The sequence below is a fragment of the Diabrotica virgifera genome, chromosome 3, assembly GCF_917563875.1.
Source record: "Diabrotica virgifera virgifera chromosome 3, PGI_DIABVI_V3a".
NCBI lineage: Eukaryota > Metazoa > Arthropoda > Insecta > Coleoptera > Chrysomelidae > Diabrotica > Diabrotica virgifera.
In genome coordinates this window covers 277,570,709-277,588,190 of record NC_065445.1, presented here as the reverse complement: position 1 = coordinate 277,588,190, position 17,482 = coordinate 277,570,709, and the positions used below count along the sequence as shown (strand labels likewise).

Here is a 17,482-nt window from a genome sequence, read left to right as displayed (position 1 = left end):
CGTATCTATGATGCTAATCTTTCTATTCTGAAGAAAATGGCATTTTTTACCAAACTATAAAAATTCTCATTCGCTTTTAACTCCAGTTTTTTAAAAAGTGATCATTCTAATCCAGTCAAACTTCTAGAATCTATTAATAATACATAAATAAAGAAGAATTAGTAAGCTAATGACTAAAAACACCGCGAACTTACATTGTTATGCTTCCAATTGGATTTGTCATTTTTTTTTTCAAAAAAATATATTGATTTTTTAAACGTAACTTTTTTATTTTTTATCTTAGAATGTTTGGTAATAAAGAATTTTGTAGGTTTTTACAAGATCTAAAAGGCTATTAATATTAAATCCTTTTAAAATCCTCAGTCGCAAAAAGAGATGACTTTGAAAGGGTTGGCAAAGGTGGTTTTTGCATGTTATTACAAGTTTTAATTGTCAATAGCTCCATCAATTTTTGCTGCAGAAAAAATGTCAAACCAGCTTCTTGAGAATTAAATAAGCTACAATTTTATATTTAAACATTTTTTCGTATCTCTGATGCTAATCTTTTTATTCTGAATAAACTGGCATTTTTTAACAAACTACAAAAATTCGTTATTCGCTTTTAACTCCATTTTTTTAAAACTAATCAGTCTCAGCCGGTCAAACTTCTAGAGCCTATTAATAAAACATAAATAAAGAAGACTAAAAAATAAGGCCAATGACTAATTTAAATTAGGGTGGAGATTACAGGGTTGTGTCGGATCACTTTTTCGCTGAAAAAAAATTAGGAACTAAGATTGTTTCCATTGTAAGTCACTTAATTTTTGAGCTAGAGACTTTTTTATTTCTGAAGTTAGATATTTTTAAATACTTTAAATTCGTTTAAACAAGTTATCCTCGAAAAATGCATAGTTTTCCCGTCTTTTGACTTTGAAACTACAATATTTAGCATTTGACGAAGAAGAGCTACCATATAATAAAGTATAGATCGATTACTATTGGTCTTAAAGAAAATTAGCAAAAACGGTTTTGTTTATTTTTTCAAAAGGTACATTTTTGTTAAGCAAAGTTGTTTTGATAAAACGAAAACTTTTTGAGTTATTAGCAGACAACTGATAGCAGACAACAAAAAACATAAAAAACGTCAAAGTACCGAGAGACATAGAAGTGAATACTCAACCGCCTCCTGGCTCCTTGACTATTTTTGGGTGTCGCGACGCTTTTTTTAGTTAATGGGCAAAACAGGTCGAAACGTCTGCTTCCGCTTGTGCAGTTGTGTTTATGATTTTGCCGCAAATGCAAAGTTCATAAACACGCCTTAACATAGATATCACGTATTATATACAGATTATAGCGAATAACTTGTTTTTATTTTTACGTAAATGGTGTCCTAACACAGGGATCACGTATTATACACAAATTTTAGTAAATAACAGATTCTGTTTGTGTAATGCAGATTAAATTCAAAGTTTCAAAAATAGAGTATGCGCCAAAATAATTTCTATTTATTTGTATAATAATTATTTATGTTAATTTTTTTTTATCTAACACACCCGTAGGGAGCGGTTATTATTAATACAATCTGATCACAACATCTTATCAATCTATAGTTCTATTCTAACTTACATTACTACAGTGGTGTATAAACTAATCACTCACTCACTAGTGTTTCTTAGGCACTAACGAACTTATAAATACATTGAGCCGCACCATACTCTGCTTTTAAAACTGATCAAAATAAAATAAATATAAAATAAATAAAACATCACCAACTCAAAAGGCTTCCACCGCTTGATCCTTCTTGTATGGTTTGGGTTGTGACGATAATATAACTTTATCGTCTAGTCTAGAGTACGCCAATGAATTAAGCAAAACGTGTTTTTTTACCGCCGCGTACGATATAAAAGTCGGAACGAAAAGCCTAGTTGATTATTATTCTTGGAGCGCTGATCGAAGAATAATAAATAACAACGAGGTATAAGAGGTGAGTTGTCGGGAATATTTTCCGCCATCGTTTTGGTGAGCTGAACGAATCCGACGGTTTTCCTGTTACCTATCCTTATACGAGCGGTGATCGTATTTCCCAACATGTCTTTTCCGCTGGCGAGCTGAGCGAGATTTCCTCTCCTTATGTCCGTTTCATATTAATAAATGTAATTCCTAATCCACGCGATCGTCGGTAGTATTCATTCATGTACCAGATATCGTCACATCGCACAGTGGTTCCAAATGCTGAAAACGTGGTCATAAGGCGAAAAAAAAGTCTCTATCTAGGGATTTTCATAGTTACAGTTGTTTTCTCATATTATCGTAGAGTCGACGATACGCAGGTATAAGGATCGAACTGGATGTATTCTGGTTCGTAACTCTGGAACAAGTGAGCCCTGTCCAAGGTTATTTTGACAGGCAGAGAAAGTGAAAAAGAACTCGTATATTTAAAACGCTATAAAACGTTTTGTATTTTATCAATTTTATTGCTGTAAAGCAGATTCTTCTATTTTAAGTATGTAGTAATGTAAGGTGTAATTTAACTTAAGATTTAGTAATCATAAACGCCTTAAATTTGTTAATACATAAATAGTGAAAATATACTTGAAATAATCAAAATTCTGTAAAAATACATCCAAAAAGTAAAAAATTCTGCATAATTCTGCGACTAATATTTATTAATCTTAAAATGTATAGTATTAAGATACAGAATCACTTTGGTTTAGCTGCCTATAAGTGCCTATCCGTTTATAGCTGTTGTTTGAATGAAAAAGTGGGAAATGACGCATATTACCTGATTCTGGCCATTGTTGAGTATGTATGTGCGGTTGTACATAAGTAATAGGTTCTGAATATTGTATTTCCTAAAGAAAATTATTTGTAATCAGCAAATTCAAAAGTCCCTTATAATATAAAATTTTACACAAATATGCGTTTAAAATAAAATATTCGAATTCCTTTCTGTCATATTGGATTCTGATTCTGTCATACTGATTTCTGTCATTTCTTGTTTTAACAAAAAGTAATGTTAGATTTGTAATCAGCGACCTTCAACTACAAAATTTGACAAAAAATTTGCGTTTTGATTGATATTTTCAATTTCTTTCCGCCATGTTGGATCCGCCATTTTTTTTTCAGAACGAGTAATGTCAGATTCGTAATCAGCGATGCCAAAAACCCTTAAGAACGAAATTAATTCCAAAGTGTATAAACAATATACGTTTTTAAATGTTCATGACCACGTTTTCGGCATTTGGAACCACTGTGCATCGGCCCGAACCTAATTTTCGATACGTAGGTTATAAATATATTTTATTAACGAAATTAACGAGCAGTAATTAAGCCCTAAATTAATTAATTAAATTAAATTAAAAATCAATTTAATGTCCTAAAAAGCGAACCTTCTGTCTTCGGCTGAATTTTTGTTACCTGGAGCAACAAACGCAAACGACCACGTTACATTGGCGCCCAGCAGGGACCAATGTAACGTGGTCGTTACGATTGGTCCTGAATAAAGGAATACGATCTGAATAAAGGAGGTCATCGTACCCCCACTGGCGACAGGACTGTTGGATAATAAAAAAGTTCGGTACGTTAACAACCAGATAAGTTTTTATCAATAAATCAGCTCAAAATAGGCTATGAGAAGTTAACAATTTGGCAGCTATCAAATTGTTAATTTAATACTCTATTTAATACTTTAATAGTCAAAAACTGTCTGGTTTGTTGTGAAAATTAGTTGATTTATTATGTAAAGTTTCAATTATGTCCGTATTTTTTTTTGTTTGGTGGTAATGGAACGTACTACAAGGAATTTCACCCGTGATGACTGGGTTCAAGCAGTGACCTTACACAGCGAAGGACTTGCCTACCATGCTATGGATAGGAGGTTTTTTGCATTATAAAAATACATATCTATTTTGCTTGAACTCACTTATCACGGGTGAAATTCTTTGTAGCACGTGCCATTTCCACCAAACAAGAAAAGAAATTAGGGACTTAATTGAACCTTTAAATAATAAATCTACTAATTTTCACAACAAACCAGACACTTTTTGACTGTTAACAATAATTTGACATCTATCAGATTGTTAATTTCTCATAGCCAACTTTAGGCTTGTTTATTAAAGTAAGCAGAAAATGTGGATTTATTGATGAAAAACATGGCTAGTTGTTAACGTACCTAACTTTTGTATCATCCAATATAAGCAAATGAATCAAAAAACATAATGTCAAGAAAGCCAAAGGCTACAATTAAGGTTTAATTTTAATATTTTATACAAGCGAGAATATTCCTCCGAACTTTAAGGAACAAATACAGTAGGATTTTTACACCCGGTATACAATGACATTTACTTGTCCAGCAACACTATTACTACATCGATATTTTTAAAGAATACGACTATAACATACTAAAAAGATCACTCAAATCGGACAACAGGTTTAGACAATTCGAGGGATCAAACATGTCCCATTTTTAAGATGGTGCGGTAATTTTGCTGCTCAGTGTATATTCTTCTATCCGTGAATCAACTAATTAAATAGGTATAGCATACTCGTATCCAGGCCTCGTATCCAGGATACCTGGATACGAGGCCACCACTTAACACCACAAAGTATACGAATACTGGTCCTAGTATTTTAAAAGCGGAAGTAGAGAAAGCCATCAAACAGAGCAAAAACGGGAAATCTCCAGGCCCTGACCAAATACTATCAGACTGGCTCAAACTTCTGGATGACGATAATGTCTCACAATTAACAAACATTTATAACCATACATACGAGACTGGAATGATGCCACAGATATGGTTGGAGTCTACATTTATTGCACTCCCAAAAAAACCTAATACATCATCATGTAAAGACTTTAGACTAATTAGTCTCATGAGCCACTCTCTCAAGCTACTTCTTAAGATAATTCTTAATAGAATCAAGCAGAAATGTGAAGAGACAATGGGAAACAAACAATTCGGTTTCAGAGAAGGATTGGGAACAAGGGAAGCTTTGTTCTCAATGTTAACATTACTTCAACGATCATGGGAAGTACAGAAACCAATTTACGTCTGCTTTATAGATTTTGAGAAGGCGTTTGATAGAGTTCAACATGATAGGTTGTTTGAATATCTAGAAATGATTGGAATAGATGATAAAGATCTGAGACTTTTACAACATCTATATTGGAATCAAGAAGCTTCTATTCTGGTAGACGGCAAAGAAACAGACAAAATTTGCATTCAAAGAGGTGTCAGACAGGGTTGTGTGTTATCCCCAACTTTGTTTAACGTATACTCAGAAATAATTTTTAATGAAGCCTTGGAAGGACAATGTGGAGTTCGAATCGGGGGAGAAACTATTAACAACATCAGATATGCAGACGACACCGCGATCATGGCTGAAAATATCGAAGATCTTCAATTCCTTATTGATCGAGTCACTAGAGAATGCTCCAATAACGGATTTAACATAAATGCAACAAAGATAAAGTTACTTGTGGTTAGTAAACAAGACGTCGGCCCTATGCAACTAATTGTCAGTGATGAATCAATAACAAAAGTTAACCATTTTAAATACCTAGGATGTTGGATAAACGAGACACTAAATCCGGATGAAGAAATTAAAACTCGTATAGAAATTGCAAGAGGAGCACTTATGAACCTTAGATCTATTCTGAGCAACTCTCAGCTGAATTTACAACTAAGAATCAAGTTCCTAAAATGTTATGTGTATCCTGTATTACTATATGGATGTGAAACCTGGATCATGAAGGTTAACATGATGAACAAATTAAAAGCCTTTTAGATGTGGTCGTATCGTAGAATGCTCAGAATATCTTGGGTTCAACGCATTTCGAACAGAGAAGTCTTAAACAGAGTAGGTCAAGGCGAAGGTGACTTAATGAAGATGATAAAAAAGAAAAAACTTGAATATCTGGGGCATATAATGAGAGGTAGCAGATACAGGATGCTGCAGTTAATACTCAATGGAAAGATCGACGGAAAAAGAGGAATTGGTCGAAAGAAATATTCATGGCTCCGAAACCTTCGTCAATGGACTGGCTTATCAGCAGATCAGTTGTTACATGCCGCACAAGATCGAGAACGATATCGGCAAATTGTTATGGAAGCTACCCACGCCTAAAAATTTGGGCACGGTACTTAAAGAAGAAAAAGAAGCATACTCGTAATATTATTCTTGTTCTTCACGTGCCATATCAGAATTATCCGACGTTGGCGATCACCATTGCGAAGGCTTCTCGATCTTCTGCAATATGGAATAATTGTCCTGCATTTAATATTATATTATACCACGTGTATTGCTGTCTCCTTCTCACAAATTTTTGTTTCGAAAAACAACTAAAAAGTTCTCCCAGCAGAGTAACCCTAATCAGCATTTCGTTTCCCTTTAGTTCAACAGGAGTACAATGAGCTCCTGTTAATGTAAATTATTCTTGATCAAATTATTCTCTCTAAATAGAGAGTTAATGAAACTAGAACTAATGCAATACGAAAGGTACACGGCAACGAGTAATCTAATAAAATAAAATCTAATACATGAATGAATTCGTTGCCTCTTCAGTGTCTCGTTCTATAATCTAATATTTACCATTGGCTTAAATTCCAAGTTTAAATGAATCAATTTTAGTTACTGCCAGTACAGAGGTGGAAAAACAACTAGGCTTTTGAATTTTTGCGAGAAATTGTTAAAAATATAATAGTCCAGAGAAATAAGGTTTTTCTCGTGACACATCCCCCTCCAGGCCGAAACCAAATTTTTTGAGTAGTATGGACATCTATATTATTAACCTATATGTTTCCTGCAGCCGATTTTGATGATATACATAGTTATAAACAAATGAAGATCGAAAAACGGTAAATTATCGCTTTTTTCGTCTATTACCAAAAAGTTAAGCACTTTAAACAAATTTGAGAGTAAGAAACTCATAAATCGTATAAAAAACTTCAATATGGCATTCGCTGAATATGTCCAACCTTATTGGTTGCTTAGAAAATTGCAAAATAAATCATAAATATTGAGTTTTTATAAATATTCGTAACTTAGGTAAAAATTAACTTAGAATCTTCTTATTACGCGGAATGCCGAGACTTCTTGTACTTAAATTATATTTTAAATTTCAAAGCAATTGGTCAAATAGTTTAAAAGTTATTTAATTTATTTTTCCCAAATTCATTTTTTTTTGCAACACTATAAGTCAGAAAATTATGAGGTTACAATAATACTTCGGACAGTTTATGAAAGAAGAACATTTATACTATTACCTTAATTAAAAATAAATGACAAAAAATAATTTTAAACAGTGTAAAATTATTTTGCAAAAACATGTCCATTTTTGCTTACTTATAAACAATTAGAATAACTTTTTAACCGTTACCCGTAGAAAAATTATTTTTTCATATTTAGAACGACTGAATTTTTATACACATTTAGAAAGAAAAACAACTGTTCCAGGACATTTAGGGACAAAGTTAGACCCCCCATTTTTTTAATTCACATGTTTTTGCAAAATTATTTTGCAATATCTATAATTATTTTTTGTCATTTTTTTTTTAAATTAAATTAATACTGTAAATTTTCTTCTTTCATAAACTATCCAAAATATTACTGTAACTTCATCATTTTCTGACTTACAGTGTTGCAAAAGAAATTAATTTTGGATAAACAAATTAAATAACTTTTAAACTATTTGACCAATTGTTTTGGAATTTAGGGTGTAATTTAAGCACCATAAGTCTCAGCATTCCATGTAATAAGAAGGTTCTAAGTTAATTTTTACATAAGTTATGAATATATATAAAAACTCAAAATTTATGATTTATTTGGCAATTTTCTAAGTAACCAATAAGGATAGACATATTCAGCGAACGCCATATTGAAGTTTTTTATACGGTTTATGAGTTTATTACTCTCAAATTTGTTTAAAATGCCCAATTTTTAGTAAGAGACGAAAAAAGCGAAAATTTACCGTTTTTTGATCTTCATTTGTTTATAGCTATGTATATCATCAAAATCGGCTGCAGGAAACATATAGGTTATTATTATAGATGACCATATTACTCGAAAAATTTGGTTTCAGCCTGGAGGGGGATGTGTCACCAACACGATATTTTTTTTCCTTATTTCTCTGAACTATAATAATTATAAAGTTGTATTGGGAGTTATATTTAATGAAAAACATAACTTTAACGGGCAGCGTATGGCAAACTAATAGAAGTGTTCAAGGAAAACATCCCAATATAGCTAAAAAGGAAAGTATTTAACCAGTGCGTACTTACGGTGCTCACTTCTGGAGCTGAAACACTGACATTGACTAAAGCATCAATAAGAAAATTACAAGTAGCACAACGAAAAATGGAAAGATCCATGCTCGGCCTAACTTTGAGAGTCAGAATAAGACATGATGAGTTACGGCGAAGAACTGGAGTGGAAGACATCATAAAACGCCTTACGAAGTTGAAGTGGAAATGGTCAGGACACGTTAGAAGACAGAGAGACAACAGATGGACAAAGAAGTGGCGCCGAAGGGCAGACAAGCGAAGTCATGGAAGACCACCTACCAAATGGACCGACGAGATCAAAGGTTTGTTCCAAACCGTCACATTACCGTTCTTGAATGGTTACGAGTATGCGCAGTAACGAAAAAATGAGTTTCTGCGCATATTTTACGTTATTGCGCATGCGCGTAACCATTCAAAAACGGTAATGTGACGGGTTGGAACAAACCTTAAAAGAATAGCGACAAACTGGATTGCAGCTGTGCAGGGTAATGCAGCCGATATGTGAAAGAATTGTGCATTTAATGATAGAAGTATATAATTTGGACCACATATACTGCACATATAAAGGTTCAAATTTAGATGGGAGGCAATCTCAGTTTTTGCCTTTTACAAAAATGGCTGGGATTCAAAATGGCGACTATACATATGCGACTAATAGCACGATAACTTTTGAACGAGACTTCAGATTTCAACCAAATTTGGTATATAGGTTGTTTTTTTGATGAATAATATCGGGGTCTTGAACCGGAAGAATCGGTTTAAAAGAATTTGTGTTATTACTATTTTTTTATGTAAAAGTATGTTGTTTCTTTTTCAATTCTTTCACCCTTTATATATAAATTTTTCAAAAAGGTAACACCGTCATTGAAAAGAGTGTAAATATATTTTTTATGAAATATTTTTAACCATTCCGTTGTTTTAATTATCATTTAATAAATGCATAACGTATGTTCACATGTACCTATGGGCGGCAGATTCATTTTGAATGCCCGCCATTTTTGTAAAAGACTAAATCTGAGGTGGCCTCATATCTAAATTTGAATCTTTGTTTGTGTAGTTTGTGTGGTCCCAATTATATGCTTCTATCATTAAATGCACAATAATTCTTATATTATTATTTGCACGAATCTGCCGCACATAGGTACATACCTACCTACATGTGAAGATACGTTATGCATTTATTAAATGGTAATTAATATAACTAAAGAGTTCCAAACATTTCCTAAAAAATATTTTACGTTCTTTTCAACGCCGCTATTACCTTTTTGAAAAATTAGCTTATACAGGGTGAAAGAATTGAAAGAGAAACAACATATTTTTACATAAAAAAATAGTAAAAACACAAATTCTTTTAAACCGATTCTTCCGGTTCAAGACCTCGATATTATTCATCAAAAAAAAAAACAACTTATACACCAAATTTGGTTGAAATCTGACGTCTCGTTCAAAAGTTATCGTCCTATTAGTCACATATGTATAGTGGCCATTTTGAATGCCCGCCATTTTTGTAAAAGGAATGAAAAACTGAGATGGCCTCGTATCTAAATTTGAAATAAGTTTAAAATTAATATACCAGGCAGGGAAGACTGGAAGGAAGGTGTACCCATACAGGCGGTTGCTGCCTGGTACACTGATGGCTCAAAAACATCGGAAGGTGTGGGAGCTGGCATAGTAGGGACAAATCAAGGAATTCAGTTCCCGGTTAGTCTATCAAAGGATGTCACAGTTTTCCAGGCGGAAATAACGGCAATCCATCACTGCGTGGAAGAAATAGAAAGGCAGCAAAGAACGTTCCATTCAGTTGCCATCTTCACAGATAGTCAGGCAGCGCTTAAGGCACTCAATTCTGTAGAGGTCAAATCTAAGCTAGTATGGGATTGTGTGAGTGCCCTAAATAAACTAGGATTTCGTAGCAAGGTTACGGTGGCCTGGGTACCGGGGCACGAGGGTCATAAGAGCAATGAAAAAGCAGATGAAATGGCCAAACAAGGCTCATCAATGCCATTCGTTGGACCGGAACCCTTCTGCGGCGTTGCAAAGGCAGTTACAAGAACGGCTACAAGAAAGTGGGTAGCTCACAAATCTTTGGAATGGTGGAGGAATTCACCAGGTCAAAGACAGGCGAAACAGTTCATTACAGAACATTCACCAAAATTTACGGCAGACCTAATAAGCAAAGACAGGAAAACAGTCAAAGCCATAGTAGGTCTGCTAACAGGGCACTGTAAGCTGAATAGGCACTTAAAGCTGATGGGATTGGCAGATGATGACCTGTGCAGATTCTGTCACCTCGAAGAAGAAACAGCAGAGCACATTTTATGTCATTGTGACAATCTGGCAAATGTGCGGTTATTTGCATTAGGAGAACAAAATCCAACGGCGAATAGCTACATGGAAGGTTCAGTCTCGAAGCTATTAGACTTTTGAAAAAGGGTCAGGCTAGAGAACGTTATCTAGGACTAGAGGGCCACAATAGATCTGAAAAGGTCGCAGTGGAATAGGCCAGAAAGCCACCTCTCTAAATCTAAATCTAATCTAATCTAAATTTGAACCTTTATATGTATAGTATATGTGGTCCAAATTATATGCTTCTATCATTAAATGCACAATAATTCTTATAATATATTTGCACGAATCTGCCGCATATAGGTACATGTGAAGATACGTTTTGCATTTATTAAATTGTAATTAACATAACTAAAAAGTTAAAAATATTTCCTAAAAAATATTTTTACGCTCTTTTTAATGGCCGTATTAACTTTTTGAAAAATTAATACATACAGGGTGAAAGAATTGAAAAGAAAACAACATATTTTTACATAAAAACCAGGAAAAACACAACCTCTGGTAAACCTATTCTTCCGGTTCAAGACCTCGATCTTATACATCAAAAAAGAACCTATATACCAAATTTGGTTGAAATCTAAAGTCTGGTTCAAAAGTTATCGTGCTATTAGTCACATATGTATAGTCGCCATTTTGAATCCTCGCCATTTTTGTAAAAGGCAAAATCTGAGATGGCCTCCCATCTAAATTCGAACCTTTATATGTGTAGTATATGTGGTCCAAATTATATGCTTCTATCATTAAATCCACAATTCTTATAATATTTGCACGAATCTGCCGCACTAGGGCAGAGAAGGGTGGAGACATCTTGAGGAGGCCTATGTCCGACAGTGGACAAATTTGCCTGTGTGATGATGATGATGATATTTATTGTAGTTTTGATGCGATAGTGTAGATCAGTCATAAACCTACATTCTTCTTTTTAAGTGAGGTTTCCTTCTGTAGAGGTTGGAAAAAATGTCGGCACTCCTAGTGTGTGAGAAATATGATATTCTTCGGTCAGGAAGTCATTTTTATGATTTTATAAGTTTACTTATTTTTAGAAATTTGTACTAACTGTAGGAGGTATTTACATTAATGATCCTTAATTAGATTTTAATATTTTTTATGTGACTAAAGTTGATAGTAGATACCACATAATTCAATAAATCTCGGGCCGGGAAATGAATGACACCGTAGATATAATTTTAAAATACACCAACCTTCAAATGAACTGTCAAAATTTGAACCTAATCGAATCAATAATTTGCAAGTGTGTGTGTTCACAAAGAGGGGATTAATTTGCAAGTGACGAAGAATGATTGAAGGGACACTCCTTTAGCAATTTTCAAAAAGTTGAATTTTGTGTTGCTAAATCGTTGCTTCCCTATGGGAAGAAATACTGTTCAAGCACAACAGTGGCTTGGTAAGTGTTATTAGGGGTTTACTTTATCGAAAATAGAGACAAACAATGCACTATCCTCTTGTGATCCAAAATTGATCTCTTTTGTGATCTGGTGATGAAAAATTCAGCAGTTTTCCTGGAAAATAAAATCGAGAAATCATTTTGGGCTAGTAAGTGGGATAGTAAGTTGAAATTACGAGATATAACAGTGGGATTATTTCTGAAAGAGAAACTGTTTTAAGGGGATTGCCGACTTTGCAACTATTTCAAGGCAGGAAACAGAAGCTTTTGTCTCAATATTTCACACTAAATGAAACTTTGATCCACCCCTTCACTCCGAAGTACTTATTACAATGAACTAAGTAGATACCACGAGCTGAAAGTCGTCCAATACTTTTGTGTTTTGAAATGCGGACAGTATTTTGTTCAAAGATTACTTTAAGAAAATAAGAACCATCAAATATAACAGCGTTAGTGATAGTTCGATGGAAGAAACTGCGAAAAAATTATTACACATGTATAAAAAAAAAGTATTAAAAGAGACACTACAAAGTATTACAATCGATCGTAAAGATGATAAAAGTATACCCTGAAGTGCACTCCAAATTGCCTCTGCGCCCATCTTAGTTTTCAGATCTGGTCCCAACTCCCACAAGAATACTCCACGGAAAATGATTTGAATCAAATGAAAAACTTAACGCGCATTCTAAGGCCAAAGGCAAATAATTTTATCAAAGGTATCGGACTATTTGTTATTGAATAAAGTCAGATTTTAGACAGAACGTATCAGATAGAGACTTATTGAGTGGTGTGTCTGTTGACTATAAGTAAACAATTTATGAGTTGTATGAGTGATGTATCTGGTAAACTACATATAAATGTATTTTTTAGGAAGTATTTATAGAAGAGGAGCACGTCGGTGGAGGAAGCTTTATAGGGTTAATGGACACATATTCCAAGCTAAAAGATTCAATAGGGTAAGTTGAAAAAATGTCTCTAATAATGCTATAACTTATCATAGAATAGTGATGTACAGCGCCTTTTACGTCAAAGTGATGTTACCAATGGCAGACCCGGAGTAGGTTGATTAACATTATAAAATCTTCTTCTTTCTCATAATTTTTAGTGCCCTTCAGCGCGTCGATCATGGATCTGGTCCATCCATGTCTTCCTTGGCCTTCACTTTTTTCTTTTGTTTTCTCTTTGTTAGTCTCTTTTGCTTCATTCGTTCTATGTGGCCAAACCAGTTTAATTGTTTGTTTTCGATCTTCCTCATTATCGGGTTTTGCTCCAGCTCTCTCCTTATATAATCATTTCTGGATGTTTCAAACTTCGGAAGTTCAGCTATTCTTCTCATGTATTTCATCTCGGTCGCGTTTATCATTGATTCATGTTTCTTTTTCACAATCTATGTTTCCGCCCCATATGTCCGCCATGTGTAACAAAATGTAAATTATAGAAATAAGTTTTTTGAATAAAATTGGGTTAAAATTATTGAGTTTGCCAATTGCTCTTGGTTTTGAGTATCATTTAAATGCCACCAGCAATGGCGTCCCCATCCTCTGCAATTTCAGCTTCTCCAGACCATCTCTACTCACCACATGACCAAAGAAATCGCTGATTGTAACATGCAGCTGTCTAATGCAGAAAACCGACCGAACGTGGTGCTACATTCTGAGGGAAACAGAAAAATGTAACAAAAAAAGATAAAAACTGAAGACGGGATTCAACCCAACGTGAAATAGATTAAACGCAACTTGAAATAGATTAAACGCAACTTGAAATAGAGAAGTTTCTCTCAAAATTTTGTGATTTACGATCCTTGAACAAATACAAATACCTTATTTATAGTTATTTATGGTGAGTGTGGAGTGACATGGGTTGGCGGTACAGTGACACACTTCAAAGACCCTTCAACTGGGCAACCGAGGGAAACCATCAGTGTAGTCGTAATTGTGTGGTCTAACCACGTTGTGTTTTAATTTTTATCATTGTGTGAATTAACCAACTTACTAATATTTTTACCGGCCCCACTGGCGCGGTGTAATAAATATTCTTGAGGATAGGATGTATCAGGAAATAAAAGAAAGCATACACGCAGCAGCAAAGGAAGCGTTAGGATATTTGGAAAAAGATGATAAACAAAATCCAGAATGGTGGTCAGAGAAACTAAAAGGTTTAGTAGATAACAAGAAGACAGCGTACCAAAAATGGCTACAGACACAGGACTTACAAGATCAAAGAGTATACGCACAACTAAACAGAGAAGTGAAAAGAGAAGTAATAAGGAGTAAAAATGACACATGGGAAAGAAAGTGCGAAGAGGTGGAAAGATACATAGGCGGATCCAAAGTAGCTGAAGCGTGGAAAACGATAAAAAATATCAGAAAAGAAAATAAAGGGCAGAGTAATTTAAATTTAATAAGTACCAAAGAATGGGAAGATTACTATAAGATACTACTGAGGGAAACTAGACCCGAATTTGAGGTAAATCAAATGGATATGCAGACGAATGTAAATAAACAAGTTAGAAGAATAACTACAGAAGAAATAAAAGAAGCCTTATTAGAATCAAAAAATGGGAAAGCATCAGGACCTGGAAATATCCCCATCGAACTGATAAAATATGGACCAGACATACTGCACGAAATAATGACGGAACTCTTCAACAAATGCATGTTGCAGGGAGAAAAAATACCAGAAGACTGGAATTGTGCATACATTAGCTCGATTTACAAAAAAGGAGACAAAACGTTGTGCAAAAACTACAGAGGTATAAGTATAACCAGTGCAATGGGGAGGTTGTATGGCCGAGTATTAAAGAAAAGGGTGGAATTAGAAATTCAGGACATGGAAGAACAGAGTGGTTTTCGCGCCGGTAGATCGTGCGCAGATAACATATTCGTGATGCAACAAATAATAGAGAAAAGAAGAGCAAGGAATCTGTCTACCCACCTAACATTTATTGATCTGGAAAAAGCCTACGACACGGTACCCTTAAAGAAACTCTTTGACATTTTGACCACGATAGGCATAAGCGAAGCATATGTGCGAGCAATTCAAAATATGTGTCAAAATCCGAAAAGCTGTATTAAGCAGGGAAAATCTATGTCGAAACCATTCCCTGTTACAAAAGGTTTAAGGCAAGGGTGCTGCTTATCGCCAACACTATTTAAAATATACATCCAGAAAGCTCTGGAGCAATGGAGGAAAACAGTTGCTGGGATGGGAATAATGATTGAAGAAAACTGCTTAACAACTTTGTTTTTTGCTGATGACCAAGTAATTCTTGCCAACGATGAACATGATATGGATTATATGCTAAGAAAGTTACAGATCGAATATGAAAAATGGGGCCTATGTATGAACATGGAGAAAACGGAATATTTGAGAATAGGAGAGGAAACCGAAGATCCGGAATTAGAGTTAAGAAATATAAGGAAATGTAAGGAATATAGATATTTAGGAAGCATAATATCAGAAGAAGGAACTACAAAAAGAGACATACAGCATAGGATACAGCAAGGAAGGAAAGCAACTCGTATTTTAAATGGTCTACTATGGTCTAACAAGGTGAAGCTGAACACAAAGTTAACAATCTACAGAACAATTGTAAAACCTATTATAACTTATGGAGCAGAGTGTTGGCAACTCGCAGGAAAGGAGAGAAAAAATATAGAAGTAGCGGAAATGGATTACTTACGTAGAGCATGCAGAGTATCTAGATTAGAACATGTACCAAATGAGGAAATAAGACGACGGACAAATAGTTTATATTCCACGGTTGACCATATAGAAACAAAGAAATTGCTATGGTATGGTCATGTTATGAGGATGTCAGAGGAAAGATGGCCAAAAAGAGCATTAAATTACACACCCATAAATAGAAGAAGAAGAGGAAGGCCTACAGAAACATGGAAGAAAGGCATAGAACAGTCTATGGCAGATAGAGCTATTGACGAAAACGAATGGGTGGATAGAAAACGATGGCGGGCGAAATGTGGGATGCGGAGGAGACCGTAGGAACTCCACTACTTATATATAAATATTACTAATTTTACAGTAATGTGGGGTTGTACTGTGCTCTCTGTCGTTCTCACTATTATATATATTATTATCTCTCTTTGAATAACAAAAGATTAGATATCAATCAACTTAGAAATCCCGAGATAAAAGTCAAGCTTACAAATAGCATTAATAGTAATGTTGCTTTAACAACAAATACGGATGATATTGAAAGAGACTGGATCAACTTAAGGGACGCTATATGCAACGGTGCGAAAGAAGTAATTGGTGACTACGAGCGGAAGAAGAAGAACGAATGGATGACAGATGAAATATTACACCTCATGGACAGAAGGAGGGAAAATAAGAATAATCCCGAACAATATAAAGAACTGGATAGAACTGTCAGCAGAAAGATAAAAGAATCCAAAGAGAAATGGTTACAAGAAAAATGTCAAGAGATAGAAGAGCTAGAACGAAGACACGATAGTTTTAACATGCATAAAAAAATTAAGGAGTTTTCTTATACTTACAAGAAAAAACAGTTTGGTAAGTTAATAGACGAGAACAACAAACTTATTGTAGATAAAGAAGAACAGTTACAGACTTGGGCAATTTACATAAAATATTTGTTTACGGATTATCGTCATATTTCTACGAACTCTCTTGATCTGAATGGACCAAAAATATTGAAAAGTGAGGTGATAAAAGCTATAGATCAAACGAAAGATGGGAAAGCAACAGGATGCGATGAAATACCAGTCGAATTTTTAAAAGTTTTTAACGAGAACAACATGAATGTAGTATTGAAACTGTTCAATAAGATATACGATACTGGTCAAATTCCATCGGACTGGCTGAAATCTACATTTGTGCCCCTTCCCAAGAAATCCAATTCTAAGACGTGTAGCGAATATCGCCTTATAAGTTTAATGAGTCATGCCCTTAAAGTATTCTTGCGTATTATCCATTCCAGAATACGAGCAAAATTAGAACACAGCGTAAGTAAAAGACAGTTCGGTTTTAGATGCGGTTTTGGAACTCGAGAGCCCCTATTTGCAATACAAGTCTTGATTCAAAAATGCCTGGATCAACAGAAAGATGTTTACGCCTGTTTTATCGACTATGAGAAAGCATTTGATACTATCAAACATGACAAACTCATAGAACTATTACATCTTTCAGGACTTGACACTAAGGACATCCAGATTATAAAAAATCTATATTGGAATCAAACAGCCCACATAAAGAATGGACATATGGTGAGTGAAAACATAACCATTTCTAGAGGGGTTAGACAGGGCTGTATTCTTTCGCCACTGCTTTTCAACGTGTACACGGAACAAATATTTCTAGAGGCACTAGAAGAGTACAATGAGGGCATCAAGATTAATGGCGTACCAATAAGTAATTTTCGATATGCAGATGATACTGTTATACTAGCCGATAACATCGAAGATTTACAGATGATGCTAAATAGAGTAAA

At 34.4% G+C, this 17,482-nt stretch overlaps 1 protein-coding gene across 2 annotated transcripts in view; it reads left to right on the top strand.

Moving 5' to 3' along the window:
• Positions 1-17,482, top strand: part of LOC114331454 (atypical protein kinase C) — a 235,627-nt gene that overhangs the window by 129,751 nt on the left and 88,394 nt on the right. For both annotated transcript variants that reach the window (XM_050646196.1, XM_050646197.1), the window contains one exon: positions 12,883-12,968. In XM_050646196.1, coding sequence (XP_050502153.1) covers positions 12,883-12,968 — 86 coding nt within the window. The remainder of the gene's footprint in view (positions 1-12,882; positions 12,969-17,482) is intronic.